Genomic DNA, 17324 nt, shown 5'->3' with positions numbered 1-17324 from the left:
TAACAATTAAAACTTCAAATGGGATTTAATAAAAACCACAAAACTGTCTTGAGTGCTGACCTCAAGAACATTAAAGAGCTCATTCAAAAATGCAATTTCTTAAAATAATTTTTAATGGTGGAAGTTCAGCATTACAAAGCAAGAAGCAGAGATCACCATTCAGTCATTCACAGATTAAATCCCTGATTAAACAATGTATTCTATATGAGCATGCTTTGTGAGGACAGATGAACACCTTTAGGCGTCGGACAGCTTCACTTTGTGGCCATAATAAAAAGAGAGTTGGTTCTTTTTCCGAGGCAAAGTAGAAATGAAGTTCAGTAAAATATATTATTCTGCAACCAAATGCAACAAAACAGCACATGTCAGTAAGTAAAGCCTTGGTTGTTTTTATAATAAATAGAAACACTGATTGCCATAAATGGTGTTCCCAGCACTGAAGTGGTAGAAGTACTCCTAATTAATATTTCTCCAGTGCACATGCAAGTCTCGTGTAATTCAAGGCGTTCAATTTTAAGAAACATTCCAAGTGAAAATGCTTATCAAGGTTAATAAACTTTAGGTAATACAGGGTAGTACAAGGTTTTGTGCTAGATGTAATTGGAATTTAATGAATTCTGATGACTGGATCTCAAAATAGACTGGACTGATGTGAAGTTTTCAGTGAACTGCCCACAAAACATACAAAAAGCTGAGAAAAGCTCAATCAGTCAATAATCGTCCCTGCTACCTGGGGTTAAAGCTCAGTTTGGGATATCTGTGGCCAGATTCTGCTGTGACTGGATTCTTGCTCGTTGCTGTCAACCGCAGTAAGAAAGCACTTGGTGTAAAGGACAGGTAAATATGAATAGGTGTTTCTGACTGTGTGCCGAGCTCAAACACAGTTGTGCAGGTTTTCATCGTCTTGAAAACGAGGTATGCAACTCATGACTCTTAAAATCCACACAACTATAAACAAAAATAAATATATATATATTATTAACAATATTTGGAGAAACGTGTTTGGAAGTTAGTGTTTGTACCAAGAAAAATAAATGTCCATCCATATGCATAGGAAGGTTCAGTCTTAACTACCGGTGAAAAAAGAGGAAGTTGGATAAAGAAAGATAAAAGCTGTTCATTGTATTTAACTTTTCATAAATAATACCAAAGGTTCGTGCAAATTTGCACCTAACTGAATGCAGCTCATTCAAACTGATCATGTAATGCACATACGCCGGCATTCCTCTGCTATGTATAAAAAATCAGCAACTTCCGGTTTGATTCCTCGAATCACATAACTTTAGGTTTTGTAAACAGTAACATTCAAAAAAGATCCTCCCAGATGGACGGGGTTATGTAGATATACATCACAGTACAGCACCTTGCAAAAGTATTTGCTCTTCTCTAACTTTTTCCACACTTCCTATAACTCCAAACTTAACATTTATTTTATCAAGACTTTAAGTGATACACCACCATAAAGTAAAGCTATGCATGCTCTTTTGTGTTGGTCTATCACAAAAATTCTAAAGGGAAAAAAAGAAGTTTGCAATCGGGTGTGGCAAAATTGTAAAAAAAAAAAAAATACTTTTGCAAGGCACTGCATGCAAGAATAAGTAAACCAGATCTCAGAGGATCACCAAGTTATATTAATGTAGAAAGCTGAGTAAACTAAAGGCCTGCGAATGAGGAAATCAAAACCATTTACTGTGTGTGATGGGACTTACACACGTTGTTTCTCCTGCTAACAAAGCAGTCTGTAAACATTTCTCCTTCCACTGACATTCTACGCTTCCTCAGACACACAGTAGCAAACCTTTCAATAAATAAGTAGATAAATAATACACTTGCTAGATAAAGAATACATTCAAGTATATCAGTTCCTAAATATTACAAATCCACCATTTGTGGACAGCAAAACTTGTGCAGCATAAAGAAAGTCATCACATGCACCTCTACACATGATCACTGTTAACTGCATCAAACTTGGCTCTGTCATGTTGATTGTTGAGTGTTCCAGCTGATAAAGTCTAGAGCAGCTCTTGGGCTGGACAATGACACCAAATCTGAGGTTTTTCTCTCACAGTGCAGTGAGGGTACGAAACAGCTGGGTGAGGCAGAAGACGGAGGCGGTAAGTGCTGTGCACTGTTTGGCTAGCAGCTTGGTGCTCAGGTCTTGACAACTACGTTTGCTGCTGGCTCGCTCCGCCGCCAAGCAGAAGTCCCTGAATGAGCGGGCAACATCTGCCAGGCCTGCGACTGCCTCTGTGTTTCTTCGATCGCACCTTTCGCAACCAGAGAACCAAAGGCAGACGGTGGCCAGCTCCACCAAGGTTCGGAAACTGTCAGCTAAAAACCGGAGCATTTCCTCTGGGCTCTGGCCAGTCCCTGCTACCTTCTGGCAACTAGACATGAGCCGCCGTGCTTCTAACTGGAGAACCCGTTTGTTCTCTGTGAAGTGTGCCGGGCATGTGTCCCTTGAATGACGACCTCCAAGCCCTGCCACAGAACGATCAGAGCCACCGCTACCTTCCAAAATTGATAGAAGCTTATCAACATCTCTGCGAAGAACTTGGAAGCCTTTGGGAGGTTCTGGGTAGTGCTGCTGACCCAGATGAGTGAGAGTGTCCTTGTGGGTTTCAGACAAGTAGGATTCCGAGGTGTCTGAGTGGGGTGAGAGAAGAGGGCTGAGCTCAGAGGTGGAGGAGGAGAAAAGGATGGTTTGAGGAAATGATGGGGAGAGGGTGGAGGAGGCAGAGATAAAGGAGGGAACAGGAGGAGATGTAATCAGATGAAGACCTGCTCTGGAAGTTTGAGAAATGCCACTGTTCTGAGAGCGGCAGGAGAACTCATAGACTGTGAGCTCATCATCAAAGCTGTCTTCTCCACTGAAGCAGTCTGTATATGATGTTGGACAGCCACAGGCATCCAGGGGCACCTGGATCCCCTCTGCTACTGACTCACACCCAGATGCAAGTATAGAACTGCAACCAAACTCCGATTTCAGGGGTGTAGTGGCAACCAGGTCAGCTGGAGTACTTGTCTGAGACAAATCCTCACAGATGGTGAACACTCTGCAGCCGGCAGAAGATACTTTTGACGGGTCTGAAGTCTGCTCCAAGGGACTACAAAGACCCATCAAAGGTCTGTCACTGCTTGTCCTTGCTTTTTGAGATTGACCATGAAAAGCAAGTTGTGGTCCATTCAGATTCTGGGTGGTCACCACTATTGGAGACTGACTGCTCCCTTTGTAACCTGGGATGTCTTCCTGTAGACTGTTGACTTTTATGTTTAGTTCTGGGGCATCTGTTACAGGTCCAGGAATGTTGGTGTTAAGCCCAGAAGTATTTCTTTGAAATAGGCTTGTTATGGATGCAGGAGGCTCTGTTATGGGTCCTGGTGTGTTGTCATTAGGTCTGGAACAAAGAGTTTGATGATGCTGTTTGGGCTCAGTCTGTACAGGCAGCTGACAACTATCTTCTTTTTTCTCAGACGCCAAAGGAGATCTCTTTGCTGCTGTTGTTTCTACAAAAAACTCCCCATCCAATTCAGATCCAGTCAGCGTTGCATCGGAATCATCTGATTCGACTGAGTCAGGTGCTATGCATGTCTCTAAGTCAGGGGTTTGTGTGATGATGGGAACGCTGTCGGTGGTACATGCATTGTCACTACTAGCTTCCCCAGCTGGACTCGGCGCAGAACTCCCAACCCCTGCTTGAGTTAGATTTTCTTGGGAGCGTGATAGATAAAGGGGCAAGTTTTGAATCTTCCCCCTTAGCGTTGAGGCAGATAAGCGGCCCATGATGCTCGGTGAACACGTCTGTAAGATAAAACGAGATGGGGGCGGAAGCTCTTTGGAGAGATCATTCAGTGTGGCAGCTTTTGCCATCACAATGCCAGGACTTCCTAAACTCTCTGCAGGTCCACTACTCATCAAGGTGGAGTCACTTTTTGGTTTTGGTGTAACTGTGTTTTTCAGTGCAGTTCCTGAGTTAAGAGAGGACATGATGCTTGTTGCAGCTCCCAGTTTTGCCCTTATTGACTTTATAGCGAGAATGTGATCAGCATTGACAGAATGGCCCCTATTTTGGAGTTCAAGGTTTAAAAGAAGCTGAGCTCTGATGTGTGTTTCATCTGTAGTTCCCTGGGTTAAATAATTACCAAGGCAACTGTTTGCACTTACAGTCCTGTCTTTCGGTTTCTTACCCGAAGTGTAACTTAGGGAATTACTAGCATCTGCATCATCTTCATCGTCAAAAACGTTGTCTGAATTAGAGCTTTCTGTAGATTCATGAATGAGTTCTTCATCATTAACACTTATTAAAGCCTGTTTTAATAATTTAGCAGAGCCACAGTGGTTATTACTCTGTTCTTTGGGAGCTACAGCAGTAGGATTAATTGATGTTGGTATGTTTTTGGAGATTTCTGCCTCTTTTATCAAAAGCTCTGTTTCTGGTTTAAGTGCAGGAGGTGTTTGAGGGAGAAGAGGTGATGGTGGAGGAGGAGGTGGTGAAATCAGTGAAAGGAAATTCTTATCAACATGTTTGTTTATATGTGCAGTGACCAACCTTTCATTCACTTCTGTAAAACTATTAGGCATTATGATTGCACCCTGTGGTATTTCAGCACCCACAAGGGGTCTCTTTAAACTGGATGATAAGTCAAACACAGTCTCTTTCTTTTCTTCTTTCCCGTGCTCCTCAACTGTATCAGGCAAAAAAAGTGGTCCATTTCCTGTCAAACCTGCTGGGTTTTCCTTCTCTGCTTCTTCTGTTTTCTCACCCATCTCTTCCTGATCTTCCCCTTCCTCGTTTCCGTCACCTCTCCGATCTGCGCTCTCTTTTCCATCTGGATCAACCCGGCAGCGGACGACGGTGATAGTAGGAGGAACCACCTTTACCAAATCTGTGACTGATTTGGATTCCATTGCATCTGGTTCCATCTCCATTTCCTGCTTCCTGGTTCTGGAGGGGGGGCTTAGATTCCTATTCTTTTCAGAAGCAGACAGAAATCCTGGGTCATGTGAGCAAAGCTTTGACAGAATGGGTTTGGACTCGAGCTGAGCTGGCTCTCCTTCAGAATGAGTGAGCGAGGAGGTGGTAGGGCTGGGATTTTGGGTTTGCCCCGAGGGTTCTGGATCTAAAGTAAGTGTTGGGTTATCATTTGGGCCTGTCGAAATGTTTTTAAGAAACCTGTAAGAGTTTAAATTGGACTCCGATTCAATATCAGTTTCTGGATACGTAACTCTCGAGGTGTAATCAGTTTCCATGAAAGAGCGCCGCTTTCTGGACTTCTTCCGGAGGAGAAATGTTGACTCATTGCTTTCTCTTTCCTCTTGGTCTTCCCGTTTGTCCATTTCTGTGTCCGTTACAGAGACTCTGATATCACTAAGGCTGAGAATGCTCACGGTGTCCAGCTTCATTTCTGTTTGACTGCCTGCAAGAAACAAAACAAATACAAAGGGGATAAAAAACATTTCTTGCATGTTTCGAAAAATACTCATGTGCTTTCTGTGTAAAAGCAACACAATATTTACACGAGTTTCTCTTTGCTTAAGCTGTTCACGAAGCTGAGTTTTTCAAGTTTAATTTACAATTATCATGACTTCCTATAAGAAAACCTTTATGCAAGTATAGGTCAGTGACATTGGGACAGTATTTTCCAAAGCTTCATCTGTCTGCCTATATTTTCAAATCTGCTGTGGTATAAGAAGCTGGAGAAACATTGAGAAAATGAATTTATATCCCAATAGAAATCTCAACAAATTAGAAATTTAAGTTCATGTCACTCTTTTCTTGAAACTTATCCTCACTTACCATTGAAGGTGTTAGTATTTTTAGCAACTAGTCTTCATTTGTGATTAAATGTGTGCAAGAAAAAATTGTGTTGTTAGTCATTACTCAATCAATTTGTGTACTAAATTCTACAGCCACCAGATGGCAGCAAAGATATTGGAAGAATGTTGTAAACAGCTTTTTGGCCAACGATAAATCACCTCTCGGGACGGCACCTGACGTGGGATCTTCAGGTGAGGTGAAGCGATCTCTTGCATCAAAAAACTCCTCATCTGAGCTGCTGTCCCCGAATCCAGGGGGCGGCTGGAGGATGGGAATTAGCTCAGATCCACCAACCTTCGCTTCATCCTTATGGATGATAGGATCCTGAGGGCCTGGAAGGCTGCGAGCGCTGTCAGGGGTGATGTTGGAGCATAGGTTGTAGTAGCAGCGAGCATCGCTTTGGTCAAAGTTAAAAACAAAGTCTTTGTGGGAAGACGGGGATGACGGAGAAGTGGAGAGAGGATGCTCTCCAACACTTCCACCTTCATCTGCCTTTCTCAGTGTCACACTTGTATTGCTCTGTAACTTTCCCTTCCGCCTCAGCTCGTCATCTTCGACATCATCATCCTCGCTAGCCTCAGGAGGACTCGGCAGGAGATCTGCAAGACGGGAGAGCTCAGCGAAACACAGCGAGCTGTCTGCTGAGCAGAGTTCACCTGAACGTTTTTGACCTTTGGGGCTGAGGGATGGGGAGGACAGAAGTTTGGGATCAGCTCCATCACCAGATCTCCTGCTGTCTCCTCTTTCTCCTGATTCTCCGGCACAGCTAACAACTGTGAGGTGAATGAGGGGATGAGAGTGAGGTGGTGGAGGAGCGAGGAGGTGAGGCTGAACATGTCCGTCAGAGTGGAGGTGAAGCTGAAAAGGGGAGTGGACGCAGACATGAGCTTGTGAGAGAGCTTGAGTCTGGACAGAAGAGGAGGTGCACGAAATTAAATCGTCTTCCTCCAGAGCATCAAGAGAGTCACTGGAGGGACTGGTGAGGACACGAGAGTCAGTGTGACATGAGTCTGATGCTTCTGATACAGACGGCTGCTCTACCTCTCCAGTTCCAGGGCTTACTATATGACCCCCTGAATCATTGCCCGTTATTTGAATCTGTATTTTTGCACCAGGCCTCTTTCTGTTCAATGTGTTCTCATTCTTTCCCTCTTTACCGTTTCCTAATGAAGCAGACGCTCTTGGAGTATCAAGATATTTTTCTTGTTTTGGTTTTTTATTCTCCACAGGTGCGTCTCCCTTCTCTTTGCAGTCTTTGCTTCTCATCCGGTCCCTGTCCTTCCTCTTTCTTCCTTCAGAGTCTGACAGGGATCTAACACGAGTGCGGGGTTTGTCATCTTGAGATGTCAAGCTGTACAGCGGCTCCATATCCAAGTCTGAAGAGTCCTCTGAGTCACTTGCACATCTTGACACATAACCTGTAAACCCATATTAAAGCAATAGTCAGTCACAACATGTGACACAAGTTTTGTTGTTGACATTCAATGCAACAATCTACTGCCTGTCATGAACACTCTTACACTTTAGCTTTTTCACAGTACAATCACCACCTTTATTGTATTTTATTGAAATTTTGTGTCCGACCAACAAAAAACAGTGAATATTGTGAGGTGGAAATAAAAAGACATTATTTTCATTTTCTACGCAACTGTAAATTTGAAAAGTTTTGTCACTTTTATTATTATGCACCTCAATAACTACAAAATCAAAATCTCCAGCAGAAGTCATACAATGAGTGAACACAGTAACTATTTATAATTTAACCACAGTATAAACATACTGATTCTGTTTCTTGTTTCCCACTTCAGAAACATAAACTTCTCTGTTGAATTAGCACATTAAAACCCGATAAACAGATCAAAGTCTATGATAAAATGTGAAATAGTTCATGCAGTACGAACATTTCCATTGCCCTGCAATTGTTTTCTACAACATACAAGATAAAACCGGAAGATAAACAGTTTGCATGTCAAAATCATAAATAGTTCATTAATTGGATGACTTCTTTTTGTCAGCAATTTTGATTTTGGATTTATTGAGGTGTACAATACTAGAGGTGATAAATACCAACATGGCACCAACTTCTCAGGTATGTAGTTGATTGCTTTTATAATCAGCAGCAGTACTTTTCTAAGCTGTCAAAAGAAATTTAAATGTTTAAATGTCAGACACCGTCAGATTGTCTAACTTGAAAAAATGTGAACTTTAAATGTGGATCTTGAGGAAAACACAAAGGATTAAGAAATTAAATCTTGTTAAATTGTTTTTTGCTTATGTACCTTCTTCAGCAGAAACTCTGTGTTTCTTGTCATCTATCCAGGGGAAAACGTTGAGGTTAGGGTCAATAAACACACGGCAGTAGCCTGCTATAAGGCAAGATATATCTTTTGCTGCACCAGCCTCCAATAGTAATGTGATGGGCTATGAGAAAGAAAATCAAAACATGGATTAGATTCAAAAAAGCTCCTCTTTCTCACTCGATAAACTGAGATTATGAATCTTCTTATAAACTTAAATTGTAAGTTTGAGCTACTGATGTTACTGTCACTACTTTCTTTGTGGGAAACCATTCATTTAATGCATTAAATTAAATGCATTAAATTGAATACAATTAATTAAGTCTATCTGGTGTCCTGTACATAATGTCACCAGTCTTATTGTTTACGGTGGCTCTTGTCTTTTGTTTCTTCCAAGCCTTTTTTCTGTCTCAATTACAAAGACAGAAAAAGCTACAGGCCTGAAGACAACTGAATAAAAATTTAGCCCCAGCCCTTTAAGCATGCCCATCATGAGCAAGTTGGTGCGTTAATCCTCCAGGGACTTGCCTTGATGTCCTGCAGGTATATCTTGACGAGGCTGACTTTGTCTGATTCCGGTAGCAGCTCGACGCGAGTGATGCTGTTGAACTCTGTAAGGGTCGTCATGATACTCAGCTTGTGGTTGACCACCTGACTCACCCCATAGCGCGCGCCAACCAGCAGGCTCACCATTGACTCCCTGTCTTGAAGCTAGAAGCCCGATGGAGATCAGAAAGAGAAAAGAAAACAGCACAGCTAAGGAAATGTTATTTAAAAAAAAAATACAAAGGAATTTTAAAAATCTTGCTGGTCTATGTCAGCTTTCTTCCTTTTTTTTTAGATGAAAAAAGCCTACCATCAAGGTGGCACCAAAGGACTTTCCCCCGAAGGACTTCAGATCACTCAGCTCCTCTAGATAGTTGATCCGTGCTTGATCTACTGACAGGCTCTTTTGCTTGGGATCATGCTGGGACTGGGTTTTCTTCATGTGAAAGCCGATTGCCTTCCTCAGATCTTTTTCTCGCATGTTCCTCAGTAAGGTGGACGACACAAAATTTTCTATGCCCCAAGTCTTCCTGGAGCAAACAGAAAAAACAACTTCACATTTGCTTTCATTAGAAAGTAACTGTACGGTACAAACATCCAGTATCGCTATCAATGACATGAATAGATTTTCAAAAGTGTTATTGTCCCCTGGAACAGAATCTGTAATGTTTTCCCAAATAAAATCCAGTATAACCAAATGCTAACTCAATTAATATATTTGGGAAAATTAATAACAGACAATTATGCATCCAAAGTAATTTTTAAACAAAGTTGCAACACACTCTTTTTGCAGTTTGCCATAATCCAACCAGGGCGCTGCAAAAGTGGAAGAAAGCAATCTTGTCAGATGACACCAAAACTGAACTATTTGATCTGAATGCAAAAAAACAATGCTCTGCATTGCCATGAATACACTTTGTGGTGGCAGCATCATGCAATGTGGAAGCTTTTATTAAAGAGAGATAAAAAGCCACACTTTGTGTTGGTTTATCACAATAAAAATATTTAAGTTAGTGGTTGTAAAAATGATCAAAAGATATAAATTTGTCTACTGGATTACAGCTTTCAGCTTAAATTGAAAATAAACTCAAATCAAACTGTAATCAAGAGTGCTTTAGTACTCCAGATACAAAACAAGACCTGAGATTGTTTGCAAGACCAAAATATGATCCTGATTCTCTGTCAGGAACTGACATCTCTACATTCAAATCAGTCCGAGTTTGGATTCTTCTTCCACATTTGCCATATAATAAAACAAAATACCAAACACTGTCAGAGCACAGAGCACCTTCTTTCTGCATTCCTCACCTTTTATGCTTACACTTTTCAATCGATTTCATTCTTGATGCCGATGTCAGAAAAGGATGTACCTTTCAGAACATCCTCCTGTGCTAAAACCTGAATGACGGTTCTGAGCAGATAAAAGCATCTGCTGAATGAGTAAATGTATTCTGAGATACCCTTAAGTAGCAGTAAGATTAATTTTTATTGGGGATCATTGATTTTATTCTGCTAGGCAGCTTTGTGTCTTATAAACATAAGTACATAAAACTGCGGAAGCTTGTTTGAATATCTACTGAAGAGGAAATATCATAAATAGCTTAAGGTTGCATCATATTTATCAAAAAATGCGTTTTTGATTCTCTGTTGCACTTTAATAAATCACACTAAAAGGCTTACGTGATCATCTTCAGGTTGGCTTTGGGGGACAGTCCGCAGCTCACCAGCCTCTCCTGAATGTGCAGCGCAGCAAGTCTTAAGGCGGTATTACACCGCATTTCAACGGCGTAGCGTTCCTGGAGCACATCGTTCACCCCCTTAAAAATGGAACAACACAAATGATGAAAATTTGATTTGGCAAATTAATTTGGAATTTTTTAAAGCAATGTTATTAGTGTATGTTTTTGCATCAGCTCTTCAATTTTATGTATCTTATCATAAAAACGGTACAGGGTAGGTTGTATTTTTTCTGAAGAAGCTGAGATTTTATTCCACATCAGACGGAAATCTGTCAACTAAGTTAATTATAGCGCTTCAGAAAATATCACACCTACTCACTAATTCAATAGGTCCTTCAGCAATCCTTCTGTAGAAAGAAGGAGTAATTATTTTACTAATCTTATGGGCATAACTGAATTTGTAGAATTTATGTTTGCATCTGAAATGAGTTCCATGATTTCATCAGAATTAACATATTAGTTTAGTTATGTTTAGTTTAGTGTTACTTTACATATTACATTTCATTACATAGCTATCTGAATAGTAATCACTTCCAAAAAAATTAAGACCTTAACAAAAACACACACACACACGCACACCCTCACCCCTACACACATATCCTCAGGTATCATTTATTTCCCTAGGAGCTGTACCTGAAGGTAAAGATACTCAAAGGCAGTGGGATCCTCCTGCAGCAGCGTCTTGAAATCTTTGGGCATGAAACAAACACGGAACAAACACCTGTAGTTATGGACTTCCTTCTTCTGGACCACCTGAGGACATGCAAACATACATCATGTCAGACCTATATTTGCACAAGCAGATGAAAGCGTAAATATTCTCCCAAAGTGTGTTAATACCTGATGTATCCTCTCCTCTTCATGTAGCAGCAGCAGCTTGCTGCTGTTGTGCTGCTGTTCGAGCACCAAGGAAAAGTGTTCAATTCGGTTCAGTGAAAGTTTTTCCTTTAGTGTCATCACAATATCCTACAGTGGAAAAACAAAAGGCCATCTTGAGAGAAAATAATGTTTACTTAGATGTTGTTCTAACAAGTTTTTCTTTGAAGTTGCAGATTATTTTCACAAAAATCCCTCTGTGCACCAGTCGTACATGTGGATACAATGAATCACAGTCGTAACCATCTCGTCTCAGGCTTTAAAATCGTCAACAGTCATATCAAAAATACCTTGACAGTTGTGCTGGTCTCAAACTTGAAAGCCTTAGTCTGCCCGTTCTCCAGATACACCTTCAAAACGTTGGGCAGGAAGAGTAGCGAGTTCCCCTGTAAACAAACAGGAACATCAGAGATCAGCGAAAGCGTTTGACAAAAAGGTTGAACAGGGTCAGGACATGCTAGCATGAAGAAATATAAAGTACAAAAGTATCTGCAAATCCTGGACCTTTTATCAACATTACAATTATTAACCTTAATGTAATTTATTATGTTTCTGCTGTATGTGACAGATCAACACAAAGTGATTCATAAAGTGGAAGAAAAATTGTGCATTGTATTGTACACTTTTTGCATATAAAAATCTGTGTGGCATGCATTAGGTCTGGACTTAAAGCATAATATTGCCAGCTACATATTTCACATGAGAACTGCTCATTTCGGGTGATATGCAGTGTTAGTTGTTTTGTCACAGTTCTGTGGTAAGTTTTGCATAAAGTTCAGCTTTTCACATCATAGAGGTCATATTTGCTATGACCTCTAAATGCCTTTTGTCAAACTGCAAGCCAGGCCAGAAAACAGGCCTGGCTTTCTTCTTGGTGCTCTTCCATAAAGACATGATTAAGATTAAGACCACCAACTAGCCAAATTGTCAATAGATTCTCCCAGCTGAGCTCTGGATTTCTGCAGATCTTCCAGAGTTACGACGAACCTCTTTGCTCCTTCCCTGAATTATTCTCTCCTTACCAACCTGTTAGTTTCAAATGTTTTCACAGCCTCTGACAGGTTTTCTTCAAGTACTGCCCTGAACTTCCTTACAATCAGCTTCCCTGTTGTGACTAAAGGAAATGAACCCCACTGCATAATTGTACCAATAATTCAACATAGACATTGTGTTTTCAAAGCTCATACGGGAAAAATGAAGAAACAAGTATGAATACTTTCATAACAAAATGTTGCGAGGCAAGATTAAACTGTTGCATTTTTGTAGCATGTTTATGATTTAGTTTAAATTTGGAAAGGTTCTTAAATCTGCATCATTAAAAACAAAATGTTGTTTACATGTCATGGTGTAATAAAACAATCAGAACATTTGCTCTTCTTTGGCTTTTCTTGCAAAAGGATTTCTGTGCATTACACTGGCCTGTTTCTGTCTGCCCTGCTTGTTCTCTGCAGTGAGTCATCACTGTTCTCCTATGATTTTGGAAAGTGTTTTTCCTCCACTGACAATGTGATGTTATGAAACATTGATGCAGGCATGTTTTAAGTTCAAACGTAGAGCAGTCGAGTTTAGATCCCTCCCATCTCCAGCTTCTTCTGCTCTGCTTTCTCTCTTCCTTCGTCTCCCCTGAATGTCCCTCTACTTTTTCCCTTCCAATCTAAACATGTCCTGTAATTGCAGAAATGAGGACTGAAGAGTGGTTTAGGTATCGATCCACATTTCCTGTCTTTACTAATGGACACTCCAGTTTCCAGCATTTTCCTCCGGCAGCTGCTTTTAAATCCACAAGAAACATGGGAATTCAACCCAGCAAGAATGAAGGAAATAGGAAAAAAAAAACTGCATACATGAAATAATACTGACATACAAATCAGCATCAAAAGCAATTTGTAAAGTAAAATCTGCACATTGTCTCTTTGCTTGGCACTGTTGAAGTTGGTCTCGTTTAAAAAGCAGATGAAAATCCTGAAGTGTTTATGAAGCTGTGTGTGGATCCCATGTGTCTGCATAACAAGTCTGTTTGAGATCGAGGGAGTTTCTTGTTTATAGTGACATTAACTCACGCGAACAAACTGTATGTCCAAAAATAAAGATTCCTGAGATTAATCAAGTTGATTGGAAGACAACAAAACTGTAACTCTAAAAATAAACAAAAGTCTATCAGATGACTATTTTTCTCTTTTGGCTGTATTCCCCTGTATCTGATACAGATCACACATGAAAAGAAGTTCTTGAGATGAATCCCCCTCATTCTTTTGTCTGAGGTAACTAACCTGAGACTGTCCATTGACCTCCACCTCCTCTGCAAAGTGGACTTTGACAGGGTTGGACCGGAGCTTGGCCCTCTTTTCAGGTGTGATGAACGACGACTTCGGGCCCTGGGATGAAAACACATTAATAAAACTTGATCTACAGAGATTTCTTAAATCTCGGTAACGATTTCTTGAAGGGAGAAGCGAGATATGAATCACTTGATAAGTGTTTCCGTCAGCAAAAACTCCACACGAGACTCTCTGCGCAGCAGCCATTTATTTACCATTATCTAATCAAATCAATCTTAATGCAAACACACACCTCAGTTTCACAGATGCAGAGTGAGATGCATGTTCAGGCAGTAAACAAATGAGCTGCGAAGACCTTCGTCCTTTTTCAAGGTAGATCTAGTTGTGGGGAAATTCCTGTGGGTTCCTACCGTCATATCCAACACTGATAAAGTGGTGTGTGCTGGGTGAGTGGATTGTATGAGATACACCTCAAGCTCAGATGCAGAAAGAGCCTGATTAATGTTTCTGCTGACTGCAGCATTTCAGAATCCCATGTGAATAGAGACACTGAATTGCACAGGCTGTACTACAAACACACTATGCTGGTTAATTTACTCAGTGCTACAAGACACAAAACTCTCCAGAATATTGATCCTCAGCTCTATTTTAAATCATGTTTGAGGGGTAAATATTGAAGACAAAAATTGTTCAGGAATCCAAGAGCTTTCAACAGCTGAGCAATTAATAAAATCTATTAAAAAAATTATAAACAAGTGGAGAAACAGAACATGTCAAACAACACAGTTACAGTTAACTAAGGCAGCTACATAGTGTCATTTTTATACAACGTATGACTACATTTGGCATCAATGTCGGTGAACTAAGAACTATTACTTGTTGTCTGGAAAGAACGGAGGAAGGAAGGAAGAAAAGAAGAAAGGAAGGAAGAATGTGGAAGTATGCAGTATAAACCCTGTCTATGAAACTGTCAGAATGATAACACCTGCAAACACAAGAAAATGTTTTACAGTGAGTTCCACTAAACTGTGCAGTCAGAGTGTTTTATTCTCTCAGTCTGCCTCCTCCTGCAAAGATTTTTGTGTTCATTAATATTTCACACCCAAACACTAGGAATTGAGGGCAAGCTGCATTTTTTTTCCGTCAGTGTAACATTTAGGGCCAATCTTTCTGCATGGTGATCACATGTTCTCCCTGTGCACGCGTGGATTCTCTCCAGGTACCCCACCTTTCTCCCAAAGTACAAAAACATGACTGGGAGGTTAATTGGTCCAACCAGTCCAACTCAATCCCCACATTCAGTGGTTACCAGCAGACTCACATGCATGATTCTGAGGACAGTCATGGTCAGCGTGTCTTGACACTCCCTAAAAAACACAAAAGGTCTGGTTGTTATGGTCAAACCTGTTACAAACAGACTAAATACACTGAAATCAACAACATTCAGACATTTGAGCCTGTGTTTTGTGTTTGCATGTGCAGACCTGATTATTTCAGCAGCTTGCTCTGGGGTCAGGTCATCGACAGCCACGTTATTGATTTTCACAAGCTGGTCGCCAGGGACGAGCCGGCCATCTGCAGGACCACCTGGACACACAAAACGTCCTTGTGTCGTCATGCCTGAGGGGCTTTCAATTTGTCTGAGCTCACACGGCTCATGAGTGCTGATGACAGGCAGCAGCTTGTGTTCTAGTCATTTCCTTTCATCTGACTCCAATGCAATATTTTCCATCCTGCTCTCTAAAGAGCTCGCTGTCCCACAACAGGAATATTAGCAGTCAATTAATTGTGCTTCAGTGCTTTACTGTCGCCAAGAGAAATCTCCCATGCTGAAGTTTCGGTTCGGTTTTAATACCCGAGATGATTTTTAGATGTTTGTTGTAATTTATCAGCTAATTTAATCTACACAAAGTTTCAAGTTGCAATAAAGACGAGGAGAAATCAGAATGGTAACTGAATATTATGGCTTATAATCTCGCTCTGATTATTTCTATATTGATGTTCAACAATATTTAGATGTTTATCTTTAAGGGAACCCACTGATGATCATCTAGTCACAAATATTTTCTAACTTTTCTCATATCCAAAACTGAAGCATATAGTGTTTAGTGGTGGTGATGTTCTCTGCAGGAAGAGGGGTCCCTAACTTTACTCTGCATAAGGCCCCACACCTGCAAGGCGAGCCAGAGTCACTGCACTGCGTATCTCTCTGCTGAATGCAAGAGACAAACAGAGATTTAGTTTATGGAGCATTAGTGGGGACAAGGCAACAGTAGTAGGGGTTCGTCCTGCTTGAACTGGGTTGCCAGTTCAAGCCCCCACTCTGCTCGTCTCTGTTGTGTCCTTGGACAAGACACTTCAACCATCTTGCTTGCTGGTGGTGGTCAGAGGACCCGGTAGTAGCCTCACTTCTTTCAAACTGTGAATGTGTGCATAAATGGGTGAATGGCTGAAAATAGTGTGAAGCACTTTGGGGTCCTCTGAACTTGATAAAGCGATGTACAAGTACAGACTTTTCTGTTTTGACTGTTGAATTTTTGTTGAGTTTTTGACTGTTGAGTGCCAAAGTGGCTATTTATTTTTCTAGGCCAGGCTTTATGGGACACGTTTTTGTAATGTCCACTGTACACTGGACCTGTCTCGCTCATTCATGTGTTTACAGGTCCACACAACGAGCAGATCTACTTGACTGAAACGGAGGAAAGGCAAAGAAGGCATTTGATATTGCATAGTTTGAGGCGTTGTAGTGCTTCACAACAAGAGCGTGTTGCGTGATTCGGGGTGAGCACAGTGGCTTCTTTATGAGCTAAACCACTGGCACACCAACCCATCGACCCATCGGGAAAATCCCCACTAGTCCCAAGTGCCAGTTCACCCCTGGTTTTGGTTCTCCACAACACGTATTGATCTGCATGCCAACCAAAGAGCCTGACTTTGATCTATGCTAACAAAAGCACCTTCTTCCACATGTTTGCTGTGTCTCCTATGTGGCTTGAGTCAAAGCCTGACAGTGGGTTTTGTCTTGCCACTTCAAATCTTTGACAGCAGTTTTCCTATAAACAGATTGTTCAACAAAAGCTGTGAATCTCTGCAGCTCTGCCAGATTTATGCATCTTTACTGCTTCTCTTTGTCCAGTCTCTCAGTTTAGCTGGACGGTTAGAAGCTTTGCAGTTCTGCCTAAATCTACATTTTTCTTTATAGTGGACAGTACATTTGGCCATGAAATAATTAAAGCTTGCAGTGTTGTTTTACAACCTAACCCTGATTCAAATTTCATCACAACTTTATCCTGACTTGTCTGCTGTGTTACTGCTCTGCGTGATGCTGTTTCTTCACTAAAATTATCCAATTTAATAAAAAGAGTTATATCGAAAATCTTCCGTGTGCATTAACACTTTTTGCAAGGCACTGCTCTAAGAACAAAATTAATTCTTTTCAAAACGGCAACAGGAATCTTTCCCTCCTTCCTCAAGACAATCATCCACCCTCACATATATTGTCTCTATGGCTGTTTTTAAAATGAACTGGCTGCTTAACTGATAGGTTTTCTGGCAGCTGTTAGAGTTGTGAATTGATTACAGATATTTCTCCTGGTTGCCACCTTGTTGGACATATCTTTCTATCCTGTACTCAACCTGTTACACAGAGCATTATGCAGCAGGTTCAGTGAAACAAATGAACAAGCTGACAGGTTGAATGTGCTTGACACTGTAGAAGCTCTCATTAGACAAGATGAAGGCTTAGAGATGCCAAAACGGTTATCTGCT

The 17324-nt window shown here is 40.9% G+C and overlaps 1 protein-coding gene across 2 annotated transcripts in view; it reads right to left on the bottom strand.

The window, feature by feature from the left end:
* Positions 1-92: 92 nt before the first annotated feature.
* frmpd1a (FERM and PDZ domain containing 1a) overlaps positions 93-17324 on the bottom strand; it is a 38253-nt gene continuing 21021 nt past the window's right edge. Inside the window, exons 5-16 of one of the 2 annotated variants that reach the window (XM_032564162.1) lie at positions 15041-15143; positions 14878-14923; positions 13548-13652; positions 11568-11663; positions 11242-11367; positions 11035-11154; positions 10343-10479; positions 8973-9192; positions 8645-8827; positions 8099-8240; positions 5978-7237; positions 93-5418 (exon numbers count right to left, since the gene is read on the bottom strand). In XM_032564162.1, coding sequence (XP_032420053.1) covers positions 2063-5418; positions 5978-7237; positions 8099-8240; positions 8645-8827; positions 8973-9192; positions 10343-10479; positions 11035-11154; positions 11242-11367; positions 11568-11663; positions 13548-13652; positions 14878-14923; positions 15041-15143 — 5894 coding nt within the window. In that variant the 3' untranslated portion in view covers positions 93-2062. The remainder of the gene's footprint in view (positions 5419-5977; positions 7238-8098; positions 8241-8644; positions 8828-8972; positions 9193-10342; positions 10480-11034; positions 11155-11241; positions 11368-11567; positions 11664-13547; positions 13653-14877; positions 14924-15040; positions 15144-17324) is intronic. The other variant, XM_032564163.1, reaches the window with a different exon arrangement.

Source organism: Xiphophorus hellerii, chromosome 5, assembly GCF_003331165.1.
Source record: "Xiphophorus hellerii strain 12219 chromosome 5, Xiphophorus_hellerii-4.1, whole genome shotgun sequence".
Taxonomy (NCBI): Eukaryota; Metazoa; Chordata; class Actinopteri; order Cyprinodontiformes; family Poeciliidae; genus Xiphophorus; species Xiphophorus hellerii.
Note: the sequence above shows the minus strand (reverse complement) of the source record. Positions and strands in the feature narration are given on the sequence as shown.